The 20,571-nt window shown below is 54.0% G+C and overlaps 1 protein-coding gene and 1 long non-coding RNA gene across 5 annotated transcripts in view; one reads left to right on the plus strand and one right to left on the minus strand.

Annotated features, from left to right (window-relative positions):
* Nucleotides 1–602: 602 nt before the first annotated feature.
* The window catches only part of NRG2 (neuregulin 2), a 186,347-nt gene continuing 166,378 nt past the window's right edge, over nt 603–20,571 (minus strand). The window contains exons 5-12 of one of the 4 annotated variants that reach the window (XR_008298138.1): nt 19,391–19,449; nt 14,905–14,928; nt 11,065–11,167; nt 8,553–8,676; nt 8,100–8,227; nt 7,049–7,276; nt 4,035–4,924; nt 603–3,275 (exon numbers count right to left, since the gene is read on the minus strand). Coding sequence is in view for 3 of the 4 variants with exons in the window: in XM_015064814.3 (XP_014920300.2) it covers nt 4,171–4,924; nt 7,049–7,276; nt 8,100–8,227; nt 8,553–8,676; nt 11,065–11,167; nt 14,905–14,928; nt 19,391–19,449 (1,420 nt within the window). In the remaining variant the exon portion in view is untranslated. Of the gene's footprint in view, nt 4,925–7,048; nt 7,277–8,099; nt 8,228–8,552; nt 8,677–11,064; nt 11,168–14,904; nt 14,929–19,390; nt 19,450–19,811; nt 19,889–20,571 lie in introns of all 4 variants that reach the window. The other 3 variants (XM_015064814.3, XM_027076552.2, XM_027076551.2) reach the window with 3 other exon arrangements.
* On the plus strand, nt 4,191–18,990 carry LOC128315384 (uncharacterized). Its single transcript, XR_008298146.1, has 3 exons — nt 4,191–4,906; nt 17,027–17,101; nt 18,628–18,990. It is a non-coding gene; the product is annotated as an uncharacterized LOC128315384 (long non-coding RNA).

The raw sequence follows: 20,571 nt of genomic DNA on the forward strand, positions 1-20,571 counted from the left end.
CTAGCTAAGGACATGCTTGGGAAGGGTAGACAAATTTGCCCTGCGATGATCACAGACTAGCATCCTGTAAACCCTGCATTCCTCAGACTGACAAGTGGTGGGGGCGATGGGACCCTCAGTGTAGCTATGATGAGCAAATCCTTTATATTTTTAAAATAGATTAGTCTGGGCAGCACTCTGACCTCAGTGGTAACATATTTAGTTAGTTGCAAGGTTGGCTTATCTATTAAGTACCTAACATTTACAAGCACGCTCCCATTTGATGCAAGGGACGTAGAAGTCTGTGAAAATAGGTAGTGATTTAAATCCAGGTTATTTAATTTGGATCAGCTGAAGTGTATTTTACAGCCAAACCATCTGGCCCCTTCATTTTGCTGAGGGGAAGTAAATGTTCATTTAAGTGAAATTGAAAGAGCAATGTAATGTAAAAGAGCTCTCTGTACTATCTCCAGGCTGGCTCAAAGGTCTCTGATTTTTGGGGTCAGTTTCCCACCCTCCACCTCACGAGGGCGGGTGAATGAAAGCAGAGGAGCGGGCTTCTGTCTGCTGCAGACAGATCTGCTTCCCTGAGCACTAGTGATGTCTCCCATCAGTAAAAAAAATCTTTAGTTCACTTTCTTAATTGTATAATTATTTATTGTAAATTATATACATGTACTACTGTACTAAAATATTATGTACATTATAAAACATACACAAAAATAGAAATTTAAAAAGATGAGATGAAAATAAATCTAAATCAGAGTTCTAATATTTTTTTCCTGCATTCTAATGGACCATCACATTCCCCCACAACCTCTGCCCCTAATATGCCCATTTTCCAGGACTGTCCAAACCCAGAGGATGGAGGACCACAGGCAAGATGCAGTAAGTGGTTTGCGCCACCGGGTGGTCCCTGCAGACTCAGGGACTTCTGGGGACTGACCCTGGATCACAGCGTTTCTTTGAGCCTTCATTTTCTCATTCAGTGAAGGTCAACAGTGCCGCACACTGTGCTAGGTGCTGAGGATACTGTGGTGAGAAGAGGACTGAGCAGCTCCCTGTCCACCTGGGGCTCACAGTCTAGTGGGGAGGGGGACAGGACGTCACCATTACCATTTGGGAGCCTGGGAACACTGGGGAGAAAACCAAAACTGACCTGGCAGAGAGAAGAAGACAGATTGGAGGAGTGGGGAAGACCACCAACTCAGGAAGTCTCCAGAATGTCCTAAGTGCTTGTGGGGGACAGGGTGGTAGTAGGGAAGCTGCTTGACAGGGCTATACCTCTTCCTGATGGGCCACTAAAGATGCCCTAAGGCATCAATTTGGGAGGCACAAGGGAAAAAGAGCCTCTCTGGCCACACCGGTTCCCAGGTCCCATTCACGCTTGGGAAATGAATGGGTGACGGATTAGGTTCTGGCCTTAGACTCTCAGTAGGTATTTTAGAATCCAGAGCAGCTAACAACGCTACCAAATCACTTGATACAATTATTTGGGGTCATGAGAAGTCCAATGGGTTCACCGAGAGGTCACTCACAATTACTGGGGTTCACAAAGAGGTCAGTGGGTTCACTGAAGTCACAGAGGTGGTTTCTGACTGAAAATTTAGAAGGTAACAGCAACTCCGAGCCCTCAGAAGGGTCATATTGACACTGAGGGCTCCGGAAAAGGCCAATAGGTTCACCAAGAGGTCATTCACGACCATTGGGGTTCACATAGAGGTCAGAAATCACATAGAGGAATTATTGGCTGTTAGAAAAGCTTAAAGCCAACAGCAAACTCAGAGCCAGCAAAGGGATTTGGATGAGATCATCAGAGGGGCCCTGGGAGAGGTGATTTGCAGGTTTACGTACGATTCAGTTCTTTATTTTCCTTTGTTTTTTTTATAACAGGTACTTATCCCCCCCAGCCCCCCACAATGAACACCGTAACTTTAGTCCTTTCTTTACTTTTCCCCATCACGTCCCTTCACCCAGTTTTTGCCACTCTGCGTGATTCAAGAATGCAAGGCACAGGACACCATCATCATCATCAAATTAGCCACTAATAAGCATCATATGCCAGAAGCAATACTGGGTGCTTTATAGATAATCTCCACAGTGACCCTTTGAGGTAGGTATTGGCATCACCCTTTAACAGCTGAGGAAACAGTGGCCTAGAGAAGTCACATAGCCCGTGAGGGGCGGAGCTAGAATTTGAACTGCGCCCCTCTCAGCCTTAATGAAGCCTCTCTGTCCCGCCCATTTGTAGGTCTTCAAAGCGACCACACACATTCTGGGGGCGATCGTGCATGTGTGCACACACGTCAACCACCTGAGCTCTTTGGCTAGATGACTTCCTTGTGTCCGGCTGGAACATAAGGGATCCTGGCACTGGTTTAATAAATTAATCAATGAGGGAAAAGGCTTATGCACCCTGGACGGCCATCTACCTTCTCCATGCCTTCCTCAGGGACTGCAGGTTTAAACAGGCCCTGGCTCTGAGGGGCTATAAAGTTGGGAAAAGCACAACACCCTGTGGGCTTACAAGCTGCAGCAGCTGTGGTCTTCCTGGCAGCCAAGGGTACCCATTATGCCACCTTGCATGTCCAGGCTTTGCCTGTGACATGCTTGAGGCCCCAAGGGTCATCTTGCCTCAGCTGCCCCAGTGCCAATCCCACAACCCTTCCCTCCTCACCCACATAGGCCCGGAAATTGTTGCCTCAGTCCAGCCCCAGGAGCTCCAGGGTAGGAAGTGGGCCAGAGGTCTGAGGCTGAGCTCAAAGCAGAGTAATCTGCATCAGCCCCTTGGCCAGGTTCCCCAGAAGCCAGGGGGGATACCCGGTGAATAATCTTGGAGGAGGGAGGAGGGTTGGAGCCTGTCCTGGGAGCTGAAGCCAGGGAGATTAGAGGGACAGTCTCTTCCTCCCAGGGACTAGCCTGGCCCTCTCCAATCTCCACCCCAACATCCATCCATCTCCACCCAGGTCCTCATTCTCACCTGGGGGCTAGGCACACACAGTCAAACATGAGTTATTTCTGATTTTATTTATAATATAAAAATGTTCAAGTGTCAACAGTCAGGTGTTTGGACATTTCAGGGCAGGGTTCTCATTTGTTTGTTTGTTTGTTTAAACAATTACCTTTTGACAAATTAGCAGTGGACCCAGTTTTGCGGGGTGGGGAGGGAGTGGAATTCGTAGGTGGCTTGGGGTCTGGAAGGAAATGGTGTTACTTTATTGCTAAAAGGGGAATCAAATACACTGTGGAGTGGCTCTTCTCGGTCCCAGCGTGACCATGCATCCAATCTAAAGAATCTGAAATGCAAAGGACATGCAGGCATAAAATAGAAAAGACAACCTGTAAACGAAGGTGCTGCAGAGGACGGAAGGGCATCCTGGAGGCCACAGGGGAGGAGGAGCTGGAGCTTTGGGGCCCTGGCAGAGCTGCCCCCTCCCTGGGGCGGTGCTGTTGGGAAGACCTCTTAGTGCCCCCTCCCTTAGCAGCTATGAGGAGCAGGGTGGCCCCCTCCCCATTCTGGTTGCTGTCGCTGGGCCTCAAGTCTCCCCCCCCCCCAAAAGTTACCTGACCCCAACTCTAGCTCCAAGCCTAGGATCCCCACCATCTCCTCGCCTTCTCCTCAGGGTGTCGGGGGCCTGAAGATCTTGCCTGAGGGCAAAGCTACTCCTGTCCTCATTTCCTTCTTCAGGGCGGATCCCCTCCCAGCCCCCACCCTTGCCCCCACTAACACCCAGCAGTCTTTTCTTTGCCGGCTTCCTCTCACCCCTGCCAGCTGGGGATCCTACAGTCCCCTCAGCCCCACCCCACCCCACAACCCCGACTTCTCTCCAGGAGCTCCAGATTAGCGTACAGCAAAAGGCACCACAATATAGGTTTCTATTAAAGAGTCAAAAAATTGGCCCATCTCTCTTTTTTTTTTGTTGTTTCTTTTTTTTTTTCCGAAGCTGTAAATCAGGATGTTACATATAAATAGTTTCCCTATAAAAACGTCTTTGCCGTTAGCTAGTATTATAAGACAATTTTTGCTAAAATGAAAATAAAACATTTTGTTATACCTTTTTCCTTTTATAGAAAATAAAAATATTTTTATTTCTTTTTTTCCTCCTTTCTCTCTCCAGGCGGTGGTCTCTGTTCTCCGTAAAGACAGTGGGGCAGGCGAGGCGGAGGGGGGCGGCGGGGCGGCGGGGGCCCCTAGAGGGGCGCCGAGTCCTGCTTGCCCCGCGGGGGAGGCCCGCGGCTGTGTCTGCTGCTGGCCCGCGTGCTGTGGCTGTCCAGGGAGTAGTAAGTCCTGCTGTCGGCCGCCGGGCACAGCGGCGGCGAGTCCGAGCGCAGCGCATCGTGCGCCGCGCGCAGGCCGAGGAAAGGCGTACTCTCGGCCGCCAGCGCACCGTCCGCGTCGTCGTCCGAGCCTGAGGCCGAGCCGCCACCCGAGCCGCTGCTCAGCGACAGCGAGTCCCGCGCCGCGCGTGCGCGCTGCGCCGCCAGCCCGTTGAGGCGCGAGCGGCGCCAGCGCCGGGGCCCCGCCGACGTCCTGCGGGACGCGCCGCGGGCGCGCGGCCGCGGTGGGGGAGGGGGCGCGCACTCCTGCGTGGTCTCGTACTCGTCGTCCTCCGGGATGCGGAAGGGGCTGGCTGGCAGGCTGCCCAGGCTGCCGCCCAGCGCGCAGGCCCCGCGCCGCGGCCCGGGCCCCGCCGCGGGGTAGTAGTAGCTGTCGTAACTGCGCTGCATGTCCGCGCCGGGTCCCGGCCCGGGGCCAGGGGGCGCCGGCTGCCGCAGAAGCGGCTGCTGCTCCGCCAGGCGGTAGCTGATGGGTGCGGCCGGCGGCAGCGACACTGCGTGAGCGGAGTTGGGGGACGTGATCTCAAAAGTCGGCACCTGCGTGGCCAGCGAGTAGTGGAAGTCCACTGGAGAAAGGCGCGCGGGCGTGGTCAGTGCCGACACGTACCTGCGGAGAGATGCAGAGGCGTGGGCTGGGGGTTACGGGTTATGGGTTGCGGTGGAAGAGGTGGACCACTGGTAGTGCCTGGGATCCCGCCCGCCCGAATGATGGTGGCAGTCCTCAGTGACCTTAAGCAATTTACTTAACCTCCCCCAGGCTCGGTTTCCTTATGTGTTAAGAGGAGATAACCACAGTGCTCATTCCAGGCTGTTGTTGGAATGATTCCATAAACGTATCACATGGCATGTGCCGGTGCCACTGCCTGCCTGATGCTCCAACGTGAACGGTCCTTTTGGTGTGAGGGATGCACACAGTCACCAATATTCTTGAACTGTTACTTTGGGTCAGGCTCAGATTGGGGCATTTTACATGCACCATTTCATCTAATACGGTAATTCTGTAAGACCCTTACTTTAGTCCCATACCACACATGAGAAAACTGAGACTCAGAACATTTAAGTGACTTGCTCAAGGTTCACACAACCGGGAAGTAGTAGGGCTGGGATTTGAACCGATGCCAGGCAGAACCAGGACTTATGCTTCCCTGCTCTCCAGAGCCCTTATTACTCTCTTTCTGGATCGTCTGACTTCCCTCTCCCACATGGACATCCAGTTAACCACCATACCCCACCTCCTGGAACACACCCTTTGCCCTGCTCTACCTCGACCTGGGCCTAATTGTTCACTCTGGTTATTCCCCCACTCCAGGGTCTCTCCTCCACTGTATGCAGTTTCCAAAGCAATCTTTTAAAGTCAGTTTTGCTTAAGGAGGCCCTTCCTGCCCCAGGGCCATCAGCCATCTACCTGGCCCCAGTCTACCTGTTCAGGCCCAGCTCCATTCTCCCTACATCTCACCCTGCTCTGGGCATCTCACTCACTAGCAATGTTCTTAAGTGCCTCTGCTAGTACAGCTCAAGGTACTCCCTTGCCTGGAAAGCTCTCCCTGTCTCTCTGCCTCCCAACCAGTAAGAAGTTCTATTGCTATTGATAATGATTGATAACAACCTAGTGTAGCCAAGTAGGAGTCAGAGAGCTTTGTGCACATGATCTCTGATGGCCTTCGCAAGAACCATGCATGATAGGTATTGTTTTTCATGTTCCACAGCTGAGGAAACAAGGCACAGGCGATCAACCTGCTGCAAATCACATAGGTGGTGGAGCTGGGCTTTAAAAGGTTGGGTATGGAAAACCTGGCTGCCTCCTAGAGTCTGCAGTTAGGCTGGGTCTGTCTGTCCTGCTGGGATGTCCTGTGCTTAGCACGTTCCATAGGACGCTGTGAGTTTCAGTGGTTTGTGTCTATGGCTGGGAGCTTCTCAGTAGCAAAAACAAGATGGACCGTCTCTGGACCCCCAGGCAGGCTGCTCAGTGAGGGCTGGCAGGGAGTAGGTGAAGTTAGAGCCAGAGAACATTTCCTCTCCCTCCACTCCAGCCTGGAGTTCCCAGTACTATGCACCTTCCTCTGCTCTCCTCCCACAGACCCCACTTGCTAAGGGCCACTGGAGGGCTGAGCAACGTAGAGGGCTGGCCTCCTATGACTCCTGGCTTGGAGTCAGGGAAGAAGGGGAGTTTCCTGGTTCTCAGTGCAGCCACTGCTCGGAAACCCAATGGTGTCTTGATCCCTGGGCCTTGTTGCTGATACTGCCAGGGCCTGCAGTCCTTCTTGGCTCATGCCCAGCCTGCCCTGGTCATTCTCTTTGCAGACAGCCTCCCCTCCCACCCTTCAGTCTGCTCGATCTTGGTGTCTTTCTGTTCCCACTGGGACATGGGGCCTCTAGGTGACACCAGGGTAGGGCTACCATATGTTCTGGCTTGTCCAGAACAGCCACTGTTTGTTCCTGATGTTCTAGTGCAATTATAGCATCCTCTTCAACTTTGAAAAGTGTCCCAGTAGGACAATTAAATTAGATGGTCACTCCACACCAGGGTCCACTGGCTCAAACTCAGTCCCAGTCTGTCATTAACATGCACCCTGAGCAGATCATTCCCCCTTTCAGGGACCTTGCTTGCCCGTCTGAAAAATGGACATGGGAATTTTTGGAGTGTCTCTGAGGTGCCCTAAGGGTCGGCCCTGGGTCATTGGTGCCAGTCCTCTGGCCAAGGTGGGGCACAGGACACAAGATAGGAACTGACCTCTCGCTATGTGGGGAGTCACGCAGAGAGTCTACGGAGTCGTGGTAAGGTGGCACGGCAGCCCTGCGCCGCTCCTCCAGGCTGTAGGCCGCTGCCCGCCGTGCCCGGGCCTCCACACACGCTGGGCTGTTGCACTTGCTGGTGCCCACTGATGACAGCATGATGCCCGACTGGGAGTCAGAGGTCAGGCTTTCAGAACGTTCCAGGCTCCACGTGTGGCTCTCATGCCTAGAGAAGCCAGGTGGAGGTGAGGTGGGGGATCAGGAAGGGGCAGGACAGCCTAACAGGTGTGGTCCCAGGTCCCCCCGCCCCCCGGTTCTTCATTTCATTTCAGGCACCCTCAGCTCAATGCCCTTCTCCACTCTGAGCTGACATGTAGTATGATGGAGGGAAAAGGAGGGCTAGGGTCCTGTGGATGGGTGAGCCCCAACAGGTGTAAGCCTTTTCTTTTCCTTTGTACAACCAACCTCCCCCTAGCCTCAGCCCGGGGCCCCGGGTCCACTCCCATGATCCTTAGCCTCTTATGTCAGGAGCGCAGCCCTAGTGGCCAATACATGGGGGCCCGGCCTATTCCATGCTGTTCCCCAGGGAAGAAGGAGGCCAACCATGTTATTGAGCTGTATGAACCTTTGTGCTTGGGTGAACAAAGAAAAGGAGGCTAAGGTGGACTAGGTTCGTAAAAGCAAACTCAGGAGAGAGCATCTAATAGGTCTGGGTGTTTGGATGAGGAGGCATTTTATGCCAGATAATGTGGTGCTAATGAGGTCCAACCAAAACTACATGTTAGGTGGGAGCCCAGTGATGCTGTTGTTCCTCTGGGGCTGGTTTAGACTGGAAAAGGGAATCCGGTCCCCTGAGGATGGATGAATGTTTGGTGGTGGGTGCCGGTCTGAAGTCCTTTACCTATATCCCTTGACTCAGAGGGACCCTCAGTACAGGGCATAGCCTGGCTGGGAGGTTTCTTTGTGTGTCTCTGGGCATATGTGTTAGTGCTTTCTGTGGGTGTGCATACAGGAGTCTGCAAATCTCTGTGGGTCTGGGTGGTGCCCACCTGTGGCTGGAGGTGGGTGTGGCTGTGGAACAGTGGTGAGAAGGAGAACAGGAGTGGCTCCCAGAGAAGGTGGTCTCCGTTTCCCTCCGGATGACATGGTCTGTGGCTGGCACATTCTTGGAGATATACTGCAACAGACACAGTTGGGCGGGAGTTAGTGACGAGTGAGTGGGTCAGCCCTCCTTCCGGGTGGGGATGGGGAAGTGAAGCACTAAGCTTCAGGTTGGGGAGTGGTCCACTGGATAAGTGACTTGATGTTAGGGCAGCGGTGGCCCCAGCAAATCAACCCCTTAAGGAAGTGGGCAAAGCGAGGCCAGTCATTCTGGTGAGGCTAGGCGAGGCTAGCGGGCAAGGCTGAGCATGGGATGGGCTGGCTGCTGCCCCGGCCCTTCCTTGCAGGGCACGTGACAAAGGCTGGCAGTACAGTGAAGGGGTTCTGGTAATACCACTCACATCTGCCATCTGGATCTCCTCAGGGTCCAGCCGGGGGTGGCTGGGCCCGTTGGCCAAGCTCCGATTCTGGTGGGCTGGGCACATGTTCTGCCGGAGGTGATTGTGCATCTGCTTCCGCTGTTTTCTGTATAGGAGAAGGGTGTGTTAGCCACCCCCCCACCCCCACCCCATACAATGTATGAAATTCCCTAGCTGTCCCTCCAGGGGAACTCTTCTACCTCTGCCCTGGATGCCGGGGCAGTCTCCTGCTACCGCTGTTCCCTGTGCTCAGCCTGCTCTCAGCCAGGACCCCCTGCTGGTCTGCCTCCTCCACTATCACCACGAGCTTGAATTCAGCAGGACCTGAGCATAGTGGTTCTGAGCTTTGGCTCTGCTGAGAGAGCTTTGGCTCTACTACATCCTAGCTATGTAATCCTGGGCCAGTTACTTAAACTCTCCATGGTTCACTTTCCTCATCTTACAGTGGGGTGACCATTTACCCATCCCAAAGTCACCTGAGAATTAAGAGCTGATAAAATATTCAGGCACTGGCCCACCCACCCACCCACCCATTCATTCATTCATTTGCTCTTTCTTGGGTTTTTGCTATGTGCCAGATGCTGTTTTGGAACAGTGAAGGAGACAGACACAATCCCTACCCTCGTGGGGCTGGCAGGCCAGTAGGGGAGGCAGATAATAAACACATAAACAAATTAATAAACAAGATACTTTCAGTAAAATGCAATGAGAAAAATAAAACATGGTGCTATGGTCAGGGGCCTGTGGGACTACTTTACATTGGCCATATTAAGTGCCCAACACATTTGTTCTGTAATCAACAAGTCTAATCATGTCACTCCCATTTAAAACCCTTCATTGGGGGTGCCTCGGCGGCTCAGTCGGTTAAGCGTCCGACTTGGGCTCAGGTCATGATCTCATGGTTCGTGAGTTCAGATCCTGCATTGGGCTCTCTGCTGTCAGCACAAAGCCTGCTTCAGAGCCTCTGTGCTCCCCTGCTCATGCTCATGCTCTCTCTCAAAAATAAACATTAAAAACCAAAAACAACAAAACCCATCGCTGGCCCTCTCTCAGTGCCCTCTCACTTCCCTAGCTTGCTGTATCCTTGGGGGGCTTATTTCTGATCCCCCACCATGCTGCCCTCTCTACCCTTTGGACCTCTGCACATACTGTTACATCCCAATGGAGCACACTCTCTTGCCTCTTCTTCACCTGCTAACTCCTGCTCTTCTCTTAGGCTCAGCCTAAATGCTGCTTCCTCAGAGAAACCCTTCTTGCCTTCCAGCCAAAGTTAGGCACCCCTGCAATGCATCTTATCACACTGGACATCTTGCTTAGAGCACTGGCCATGGGCCTGGTGCAGGGCCTGGTATCTAGCAGGCAGTGAATGAAAGTTTGCTGAAGAAATGAATGAGGTTAGAATAGGGGCTTGCTTTTCCACTAGTTCTTGACCTCATTTTTCCTACCTGGGCCCAGTCTCCTCTGGGATCCTTGAGCCCCAAATCCCAAGGCCGGCAGGGCCTTAGATCCCATAGATTGGCATAGCAGGAGTCAAGACCACGGGACTCAGTACACTAAATGGTGGCTATGCCCAGACCTTGCTTTCTGGATAAGAATGGATGGGACAAACCTATCATTTTCTCTGCACTACATCACTCTACAACCTTCATTGGCTCCCTATCATTTATAGAATAAACCCAGGCTTCCTAGCTTGGGATTCAATGCCCTATGGTACTATCTAGGTTCCAGCTGTCTTTTTAGACTCATGCCTTTTCCTTGACCCCAGAATTACTCCAACTAGTCTGGGCTGCTCGTGCTCTAGGAACACAGCTGACCCTTTCCCACATTTGTCTGTCAGCCTGCACTCTTGTACAGGAACTGGCAGCACCCTTTCTGCACCTTTCTTTCCCTTGCTCTAAAGTTCTGCCCCATCTTTCCTCTGCCCAGAAGTGACCCGGCCTCATCTTCTCTGGGCTCTGGCCTGGCCCGCTCCCAAGTGAGACGACGCAGTATGTCCCAAGGTCTCTTTTTCCACTGGGAATGCAGCCTTCTTTTCTGTGCTTCCTCACTCCCAACACTGCTCCAGCACCAGCCTACTTGATAAGGCAGATGCCCCTTCACAGTGTCGTCTGAGGTGCATACTAGGATCACTCCCGCTTTACAGATGAGGACTCCGAGAGATCCGTCAATTTACTCAGGGTCATGGTAAATGGGAGAGCTGAATTCAAACTCAGATCTGTCTTCTTCCAACACTCGTGCTCACAACAATTCTTGTTCATTCCTCTGGGGCCTGTCCCTCCTACCCTCTGCTCCTGCTTCTTGGCCCAGCCCTTCCTCTCCACACCAGCTGCAGAGGCCCCTGAAGGGGCTGTTGGGGCATAAGGGGGTGGCCAGGCCAGACATGGGGAGGGTGTGTGTGGGAGGGTGGGGGGTGGAGAGAGACTGTTTTCACAAAAGCAGTCCTGGAGGCCCATCCCTAGTTGGCCTACTGCAGGCCTGAGTGTCTGACACTCACTTAGTCTTGCAGTAGGCGACCACGCAGACAATGCCCACGACCAGCAGAGCCACGCAGATACCGGTGATAGTCAGGACCCTCTTCTGGTACAGCTCCTCGGCTTCTGCAGAGGCAGAAGAAGAGGATGTGAGGGGGCAGGGCAGGAGGCAGATCCAAGGGGAAAGTGGTGCAAAGAACCCACCCCCACCTGCCCCCAAAGCTTTGGGCTCCCTTCAGCTCAGGGCCTCCCAGCTCCTTTGCATCTCCTCCTTCCCCAGCTAGTCCCTCCCTTCTGGATTGCTTTCTGTTGCCCCTAAATCCTCCCACATGTGATCTGCTCACAAGTGACTGAATTCACCTTCCCAAACCCTACACCCTGCCCAGAGCACATGAATGGAAAATGCAGGGGGTGGGGGTGGGTGGGATGGAGGTGAAATTCCAAAGGCCACAGGCGAGGGCAACCCGGCTTGGCCAGCAACCTTGCCCTGCTCCACTATGGCCTGATGGCTTCAAAGAGCCTGGATGGGTTGGGGAGAGCTGTTCTTCATGGCAGTGAACATGTAGACTCTCGGCAGAGCTGGCTTGCCATTTCTGCTTTGCTAAGAAAGGCAAGGACGTCAGACAGGACATCAGACCCAGAGGCTGGACTTAGGAGGGACGCCAGGAGCAGGGACAGAGCAGACCAGGCCCATGGAGGAGGGCATAGAGAAAAAGGCCTTGATTTGTTCCTGCACCCTGGATAGCATGTGGCCCTGGCCCATACCAGCCCTTCCCTTTGCTTTCGAGAAACCCACGAATGGCAGCATAGCCCTTGGTGCCTAGGAAAGTTCTTGTGCTCAAGGAGCAGCCGCCACCCTTTCTGAGGGGTTGAGCTAGGCTGGGTCTCAAAAAGAACCAGCCATCCCTTCCACCTCCTACTTCTTGGTGGGGCAACTCTTGCCCGTCTAGAGCAGAGAAAACCAGGAGGAAGAAAAGGAAAAAGGTGACAGCAGCAGCCTAGGCATCCCCTGCCCCCACCTGTACCTGCCAGCTGGCCCCTCCACATGGCCCCCTCCCCCCAGCACAGGGATAGGTGGACGCTAGACCCCAGCACCGTGGTAGAGCCCTGGGAAATGTCCTGAAGTCCTTGGACTTGCAGCCCCTCCTGTGTACACCAACCAGCAAAAACTGAGAGTACAAACCCTCTAGACACACATACCTTTAGGGCTCTGGCTATCTGCACACAGATCCCTTCACAAAGATACACTCATACGTGTCTAGAGAAGTGTGTGTGTGTGCGCGCGCACACACACACACACACACACACACACGCACACACTCATGCAGTCTTAACCCTCCACCCTGGCCCCCCATCTCTGGGCTCTGTGGTCCATATCCTGCTTCTGGTTCTCATCCCTGCCCACTCCCAGTCCGCTCCAGTGGGGCATCTGTCTCTGTCATTCCTCGGAGACCACTCTGGTCATGGTCACCAACAACTACCCACTTCCAAGTCCTGTGGTCATTTGCTTCCCTCTCGGCTCACTCCCCCTGGATGGCTCTTCTTTCCTGGGTGTCGCCCTCTTTCACCGGCTGACCTGTTCAGTTGCTGCTTCCTACTCTTCTATGTGGCCTGCAAGGTAGAAGGGCCCAGAGCTCTCAGGCTTCTTTCCTTCCTCCACGTGCCCTCTCTCCCCTCATGATCTCACCCAGCTCAGACTTTAAATACCATCTGTATGCAGGGGACTCTCAAATTTGTATCTCCTGCTCTGACTTCTGCCTGAGCTCCAGACTGCTCTACCCAAGGGCCACGGCCAAACAGAAGTGCTGATTCCCCAGCCTCTTTCCATACCTGCTCCTGGCCCTTCCCATGTCGTCAGTGGTCGCACCACCTCCCCTACTGCTCAGGCCCTGAACTTGGCATCACTGCTGATGACTCCTTTCTCCCCGCCTGCTCTGATACCTAGTCCTTCAGCAAGTCTTCTCAGCTCTGCCTCCCAAGTAGATTCTGGGTTTGGCCACTTCCACTGCTTCTAGCTCAGTCCAGGATGGTGTCATCTCTCACCTGGATAGCAGGTCACCTTCTGACAGGCTTCCTTGCTTCCACTGCTCCCCAGCCTGTCTCCCAACCCAGTCTATTCTCTGCCCCCAAGCCTGCAGATCGTTTACTCCTTGGCTTCAAACTCACAATGGCCACCCCCTGCGATTCGAATACAACCCAAAGACCTGCCATGGCCTAGGAGGCCTGGGTTACCATCTCAGCCCTCCTTTTACATCTCGTCATTGGTTCAGTCCCCATGTCTTCTGTGACCAAAGTCGCTGGCATTCCTTCTGTCCACTGAGCAAGGCAAGCCCACTCCAACCACACCCTCCCTAACTTGCCTCCAACACCCTCCTCCAGCTGTTGGCAGGGCTGGCTACTTTTTATCAGGTTTTAGCGCAGATGCTACCTCATCGCATCAGCCTTTCCTGGCCACTTAGCTAAAGTAACTGTCTCCAGCTTGGCACCCTGCCATCACCTTCTTTTATTTTCAGTAGGGCACTTACCACCACCTGCTATCTTTCCTGTTTGTTGCGTGTCTCATACTGTGAATTTGAGTGCCAGGAAGGCAGAGACTCTGCATGCCAGATCGCCAGAGTTGGCAAATTCTGGGGTTCAGTAGATGTCTGTCGAGTTGGTGCACGAATGGACATACAGACCGCCATTACAGACACAGGCATTTATTCGCACACGCGCACACTCACCTCCGCACCCTCCCAGTTCCACCTGCACAGCACTCAGCCCTTAACACAAAGACGCCCTGCTGTGTGCCTCTGTGCACTCACATCCTGCACAGAGAGACCTAACAAGGTGTGTGACGTCCCCCCCCCAACAAACACACACCCCTGCAGGTTCGTGTCATGCACCGTCACACACAGACTCACCCCTCTCCTCCCGTCCCATCACCAGCAGCACATAGACACACACGCTTCCACAGGCTTTTAGCTCTATCTTCTGAGGAGAGCTGATAGGGGCTGGGTGGTGAGGGAAGCGGGGCCTCTCCAGACCTGCCTCAAGAACAGCCTTTTCAGAACTGCAGGCTCTGCACCGCCTCTGAGGTCTGACCCCATCGAAGCCTTGACCCCTCCGAGTCCCTGCATCTCTCCATTTAAGCCTGGGTGGAGCCTCCCAGCTCAGAGAGAGGACAGAACACTGCCTCCAAGTCCCTTTCCATTCATTGTGTCTCCCAGGGGCCAGAGGGAAGAAGTGGGAGGGAGGTAAGGTTCTGAGCTGGGGGGGGGGCAGGAGGGTGAGCACCGGAGGCCGGCTCACCCTTGACCCTTGCTCGTCTGGCCCACAGGCGAACACGCATACCATTGTGGAGACAGATCATGAAGGGAATGACAGCCTCAAGCAGATGGCAAAGCCTGGCAGACAGACATGGGGCAGGGGGCAGAGACAAATGGGCATTATTAGCTGCCAGCGTGGTGCAGAATGAAAAGCAGTGGAGATGGAAGTGGGAAAAGGAAGGAGAATTAAAGTCAAATTAAAGAGGGTGCCTCTCTGCACAACTCTCCAAGCCAGGATTTCATGGCTTCCGGACACCAGCTCTCCAGGGGCCTGTCTCTTGTCTGGCCAACCCTTTGGGCATCAGCTTGGGAAGCTCCTCCCCCAGTGAGGCCTCAGGCGAGGGGGCCCCGCTGTACACTGGGGGCACCTATTCTGCCCTTCTCTTGTCTCCCCCAAATCAACGTAGTTTATGATGGGACATTTTGGGAGGGCCAGGGGAGATTTTTGGAATCATCCCTTTTCCGTTTTTTGGAAAGGAAACCAGCACACATGGTGTCAGAGGTTGTGGAGAGGGCTGGGGTGGATGGCACTGACTGACACATAGAGCTTCGTACCCTTTAGTTCAAATCCAAGATGCTCTGGCAGTGCAGAAGAGAGCAGGGTCAGAGAGGGGAGGGGATGGAGGGAGAGATACAGAGAGAGATTGGGGAGCGGGGAGGGCAGGAGAGAGAGAGAGAGAGAGAGAGAGAGAGAGAGAGAGAGAAACGTTGGTCAGGATTCTTCAGACACCAGCAGCCAGCCTGTGAGGTGAAAGCAGGTTAGTGGTGTCCCCTCCCGGCCTCCTGAACCCCTGCCCTGGCACCCAGTCCCCAGGAGCCCTGAGGGGGGTGGAAAGAGGAAATGTTAGGATCAGCAGGCAGGGCAGGTTCTTTAGAGATGAGCTGTGGGGTTAGTACCTGATGGGGAGGCGGAGGCGCAAGAGTCAGTCGGCAGATGTCCCCAGGGAGGAAAGGTGAGTGGGGGTGGGGGTCTGAGGAGTCCTGTTTCCCCCTGCCCCCAGCTCCAGGGCCAGGCCTTCCACACTCCCACGCCCCTCCTGGAGACCGCCTGCTCGGCCCTGAGCTTGTTCACCGGGCCCTTTTTTCTGTTCAGAATGAGGGCATGGGGTGCCCAGACTGGTCCCTGTCCCTGTCCTGCCTCCAAAGGCCCGTCTCCTGGGAGCCTGGGCATGAAGACTCCTGAGTTTGTGGGGACAGGAGGAGGCTCCAGCCAGCAGGTCACTTGCCACATCTTGACACTTCCAACACCTTAGATGCCTACAGGGCCTAGGCCTTGGGGTCGGGTCCTGATTTCACCACTTAGAAAAGCAAACTGCAACTTCTAGGAAGAGACAGGTGGGTTCACCTGTGGAACACGCGTGTCAGACGGTGAGCCAGTCGCACTCTGAAGTCGATCGTGTTGTACAGGTGCGCTTTCAGAGCCCTGTGAGGTGGGCGCCCACGCCATTGAGATCAAAGGGCCCAAGGGTCAGCCCTGCCCCAGACCCACTGTGTCTCCAAGTGTACCAGGCCTATCCACCTCTTAGAGTCTTCTCTGTTCACATTGGAGCTCTGGGAACTCTGCTACCCGGCCGTACCTCAGAATCATCCAGACCGATGGGCTCAGGCTGTGGGGTGGCAGCCCAGAAATCTCAACAGTGTTTCTGAAAAGCTCACCTACCATTCTACTGTAGCCAGCGCCTGTCTGCAGGCTCTGAGTTTCAGTTTTGTCCCTAATTTGCTGTGTGCACGTGGGCAAGTCTAGTCTCTGTTTCCTCATCTGTCAAAAGTGTCTATATGCAGTGAGAGGAAGACATGAGAGGCCTGGACAGTGGGAGGCTCAGTGTGTATGAAGGGGCCCAGTCCGTGGCCTCCCCACATGCACAGTCAGCGCCATGACATCCGGGGAGGAGGTGAACTTGTGTTCTGATGTTCTCATCTCCTGTAGGGGAAGGAGAGCATGGGGGCCATCAGCTGGAAGTCCTTTTCTGTTCCTGCTGATTGAGTCTCTGGGCCTGACTGGTTTAGTCATGAGAACTGACCACCTGGAGTAGCGAGCTGGGTCCCAAAGCCTTTGACGAGTTTTCTTCTGCTTCCCTGCTCTGGGAACCAAGTAATAGCGGCGGCAGCAGCTTCTGGGCCTCCTAACTGACCTCCCCTTTCAGTTGAAGGCCAGTACGGTTTTGGGTGGGTCAGCGGTGGCTGACAGGACTGGTGATGTCACTGCCGGGAAGGCAGCCCTGCTTTCCTCTCACAGGGGATGGATTCTGAAGGGACGGTGGCTATGTCTGCCCCTGTCAAAGATGCCCCCCAGTCATCATGTTCATAGGCTGCCACTCAGCCAGGACAGAGTGGCACCATTGAGTCACAGGTCCTATTGGGCAGACATTTGCATATTGACCAGTAACCATGGCAACCCGATGCTGGACTCCCAGCAGGGCCAGGTTTACCAGATGATACACAAAGTCTTCATCCTGGACACATCTTATGACACACAGTTACAGGGGCCTGGCCGGGGAGGCCAGGACACGGGCCCCTGATGAGAGCACATCCTCATATGTTTGTGCGTGTGAGTGCAGGCATGTGCTTGTGTGTTTGAGCACGTGTCAGTAGGTGCTTACGTGTGTGTGTGTATGTAGGTACGTGTGTGTGTTCTTTCACTTGGGGGGCATACCGATGTGCAGGTTTTGACTCTCAGGAAATGGAGTGGCTGTCAGGGGAAGAAGGAATGCAATTGTGGCCATAGGCTCTGTTTCCATGGACTCTGCAAAAGGTAATCTGGTCTAGAGGCTGTCTGGGCAGAGGGAGAAAGTCAGACCCTTTGCTCAGGGCTTGCTGGGAGTCAGCCACCAGGGTACTGGTGGGGGACCTCCTGCCTCCTACCCCATACCAGCTGTAGCCGCAAGAGGTACTCAGCTGCTCTCCAACAACAGCGGCCGGCTCTCTGCTAAGCCTTCGTAGGGAGCACTGTACTCCCATCCTCAACGGCAACCCTCGAGGTGTAAATGTTACTACCCCCATTTTAGAGATGAGAAAACAAACTCGGAGAGGTTAAATGAGGCCCCAGAACTAGTGAGCTCAGCAGCTGGCATTTTTATTCAGATCTATCTGAATCCAAAGCCTGAACACTTAAAGGTAGCATTTTCTGCTACCTTTTCAATAATTATCTGATGCCTTAAGTGCCGTAAGTGCTCTGGGCAAAGTGCTTGAAGACTAGAAATCCTTCATGCAAAGGTAACAGCAATGATCCTGATGACACTAGGCAGAAAGGCCTGTGGCAGCATTTCTAGACTTTTTCTGGGCTCTTGAGGCCCTGCTGACCCTTCAAGCAGCTCTGAGCTGAAAGATGAAGTGGCCCAGCTGGCAGAGAAGCTTGGCCAATGGCCAAGTTCTGGAGGCTCTGCTCCTCTGATTCGGGACGGGCTGGGACTCCCTGTCCAGAACAGTCCCGTAAGCCAGGGAGGCTCTGGACCTAAGGGTGAATAGGAATAGGTCCTCCATTGCCTCTTTCCCCTGGTCCTTAGCCTTGGCCTGGCTGCTCTGTTCCCTCCTGAGGCCCCTCCTGACCTATGGTCTTCCATAGGTGGGGCTGGGTCTGACTCTGCAATTCTTCCTGGAGCCTGGGCTCTGGAGAATTCTGGACCACATGCCCTGCCCACAGCTCTCCTCTTATCCCCATAGCCTTCCTCCCTGGCCTTCAGCCGGAGGGGCGTGGGGGAAGTGCTGCCTCCCACACACTGTGAAGACAGTTGACCGTCTGGGCTGACCAGCCCCCACCTCCCTGCGGCCTCTACTTTCCTCTTTAAGTCATGGCTTCCAAGCTCTAGCAGGGAGAAGGAGGTGATGATTTCTAGGCTTTTGTGCTGTGGCCTAAGGAGGACTGGGTAGACTTGTTTCTCTACCCTGAAACCCAAAGTCAAAAACCACTTTTCTCCAAAGGGCTACCTAAATGACCCTCTGGGTCCTGCTCTAGGCCTCTCCTGGAGCTCTGCCTCTCACCCAGGCACCATCACTTTGGTTCCTAATTCTTCATGGGATACAGCTGTCCTAGGAGAGGAGGAGGTGGGGTGGGCTGAGCAAGGGCCTAGTATGTTCTGAAGGATGGGTGACAGTGTCCTGCCTTGCAGGCCAAGAGACTGGTGGGCCCCAGATGGAGTCCATAGCTGGCCGGGGGCTTTTTGCTCTGCTATGCCTCCACCTGGTGATGCTTGAAGAAATTGTTCCCAGCCTCAAATAAAACACTCTATAATTAGGGTCTCATCTTTCTGCTGCAGGGCTCACATTTTTTTTTTTTCCCAGCTAACTAGGCAAACCAGAAAGCTCCAACCTCACAAGTGGAAGAAAGGAAGGGAATGGAGTCCTGGATGGGGACTCAGACCAGAGAGGGCCTGGAGAGAATCACCAATCATCCCTTGAATCCTCATTTCCTCTTTTAGTAGGCAGCAAACCCCCATCCCACCCTATCCTTGAGCCGCATAAATGTCTCTGGCCTCTGGCCTCTGTGGAAACCAGTGCCCTGGGGCTTGTTCTCCCTCAGCATCCCCTTCCCCACTCTCCCCCATCGCCCCAAGTCAAATAAAACAAACTCTGGCCAGACCCAAAGACAGGCTGAGAACTTGTTTGTCTCTCGCAAACGCACCAGCACACACGTGCATACACTCATTGCCTGGCCCCATCAGCACCTGACATCCTCAACAGGCTTTAAAAGGCAGGCGAGGGCCCCGCTCATGCTTCTCCCATTGCTGGCCAGGCTGTCCGCTCTCAGAAGTGGTGCGGAGGCCTGAGCGCAGCCCCCCCACGCTTGCAGAGAGAATCCGGGGCTGTTACAGTGCCCAGCCAAGAGTCGGGATGGGGTGGGGGGTGGCAGGGGGGCAAATCCGTCTCCTCCGAACAGGCTTCTAGTTAGCACTGACGACTGAGAGGAGCCCAGGACACTACCACTCCCTAGCCCCCTCCCTTCCCCCGCGGCTCCCTCTGGTCTCTCTAGGCAAGGCCCGGTCCCTCTCGCGTGGGGAGATTGTCAGTCACCAGGGAGGAAAAGAAATAGAAGAAAGAGACATACTGGAGAAGTTGACCATTGCGAACTGCTGACACCTGTCCCCGGTGTATCCCACAGGGCACCTACCAAAAGAAAGAAAACCAGAAAGAGAGAGCCAGGATAGCAAGACACAGGCATTGCAACACCCCGGCACGGGCTCCTGCCGATGCCAGCTGGGTTCCTTGCCACCGTTACCGCTTGTACTGGCCTTGCCACTCTGCCCCTTACCTGCAGCCCTGAACTTTAAACCCAAGGATTAGGCCAAAAAATGAAAAACAAAGCAAAACAAAAGAACAAACCAAAATACAAAAAAAGAAAGAGAAACAAAACAAAACAGCCAAAGATCAAAACAACCAACACCCCTGGCCCTATGCCCTACATTGGGGGGACTGCACCCGGAAGCTTTCTAAGGAGCAGGGACTTGTGTTTGTATCTTCAAACATACTTTGCTTAGGATCTGGCATGTACAATCGCAAAGGCAGTTTCTCCAAACATCTCTGTCCGAAGAATCCGTTTGGACATCTGGAGAAGGAAAAGGGGAAAAATCACAGAACAAACTGGCATCATCCGCGAGGCTCAGGTTAGAAATCAAAGTGCACAGTGATGAATGAGAAAACCAAGTCGGGCGCTGGGGCACACTCGTAGCTGCAGGGGCTGGAGTCAGGGCTGGGGGGGAGGGCTCAGAAATCTTCAAAATCTCTCTATCCGGTGTTGCTCCGTGGGTGGTGGGGGGCAGGGGTGGGGCGGAGAGGAGGATGACTGAGGGAAGCGGGTGGGGAAATTGGGAACCTAATGCCCAATTGTCCTGCGGGTGTGGAGACTTCCCTTCTGACCTGCCTGGGGTCCCATGAAGCCAGAAAGGTAGCCCCTGGTGCCAGGCAGTCAGGTAGGATGCCGGGAGCCTTCCAGAATACCAAGTTCTGGGAAGCCATTCCTTCCAGGCCCTACCAAAGGGTTCTCTCCAGGGCCCTGGGCAGGTTTTCTCATCCATGAAACAGCCCCCAGAAAGCTCAAAGGAGAACTCCGGAATGCTGTTCCCAGACTGTGTGCCCATGACAAAGGTGACCTTGGAGGTGTTTCATCTGTTCTCTCAAAGAGGGTTCTGTGGCCAAATAAATTTAGGAAATCCGTTCCCAGACTTCCTTAGAGAGTTGCAGTGCACGCTGGCATATGAAAGGCTAGGAAAAGTTTTGTAGGAGGAAAGA

This window comes from Acinonyx jubatus, chromosome A1, assembly GCF_027475565.1.
Source record: "Acinonyx jubatus isolate Ajub_Pintada_27869175 chromosome A1, VMU_Ajub_asm_v1.0, whole genome shotgun sequence".
NCBI classification, from domain to species: Eukaryota; Metazoa; Chordata; class Mammalia; order Carnivora; family Felidae; genus Acinonyx; species Acinonyx jubatus.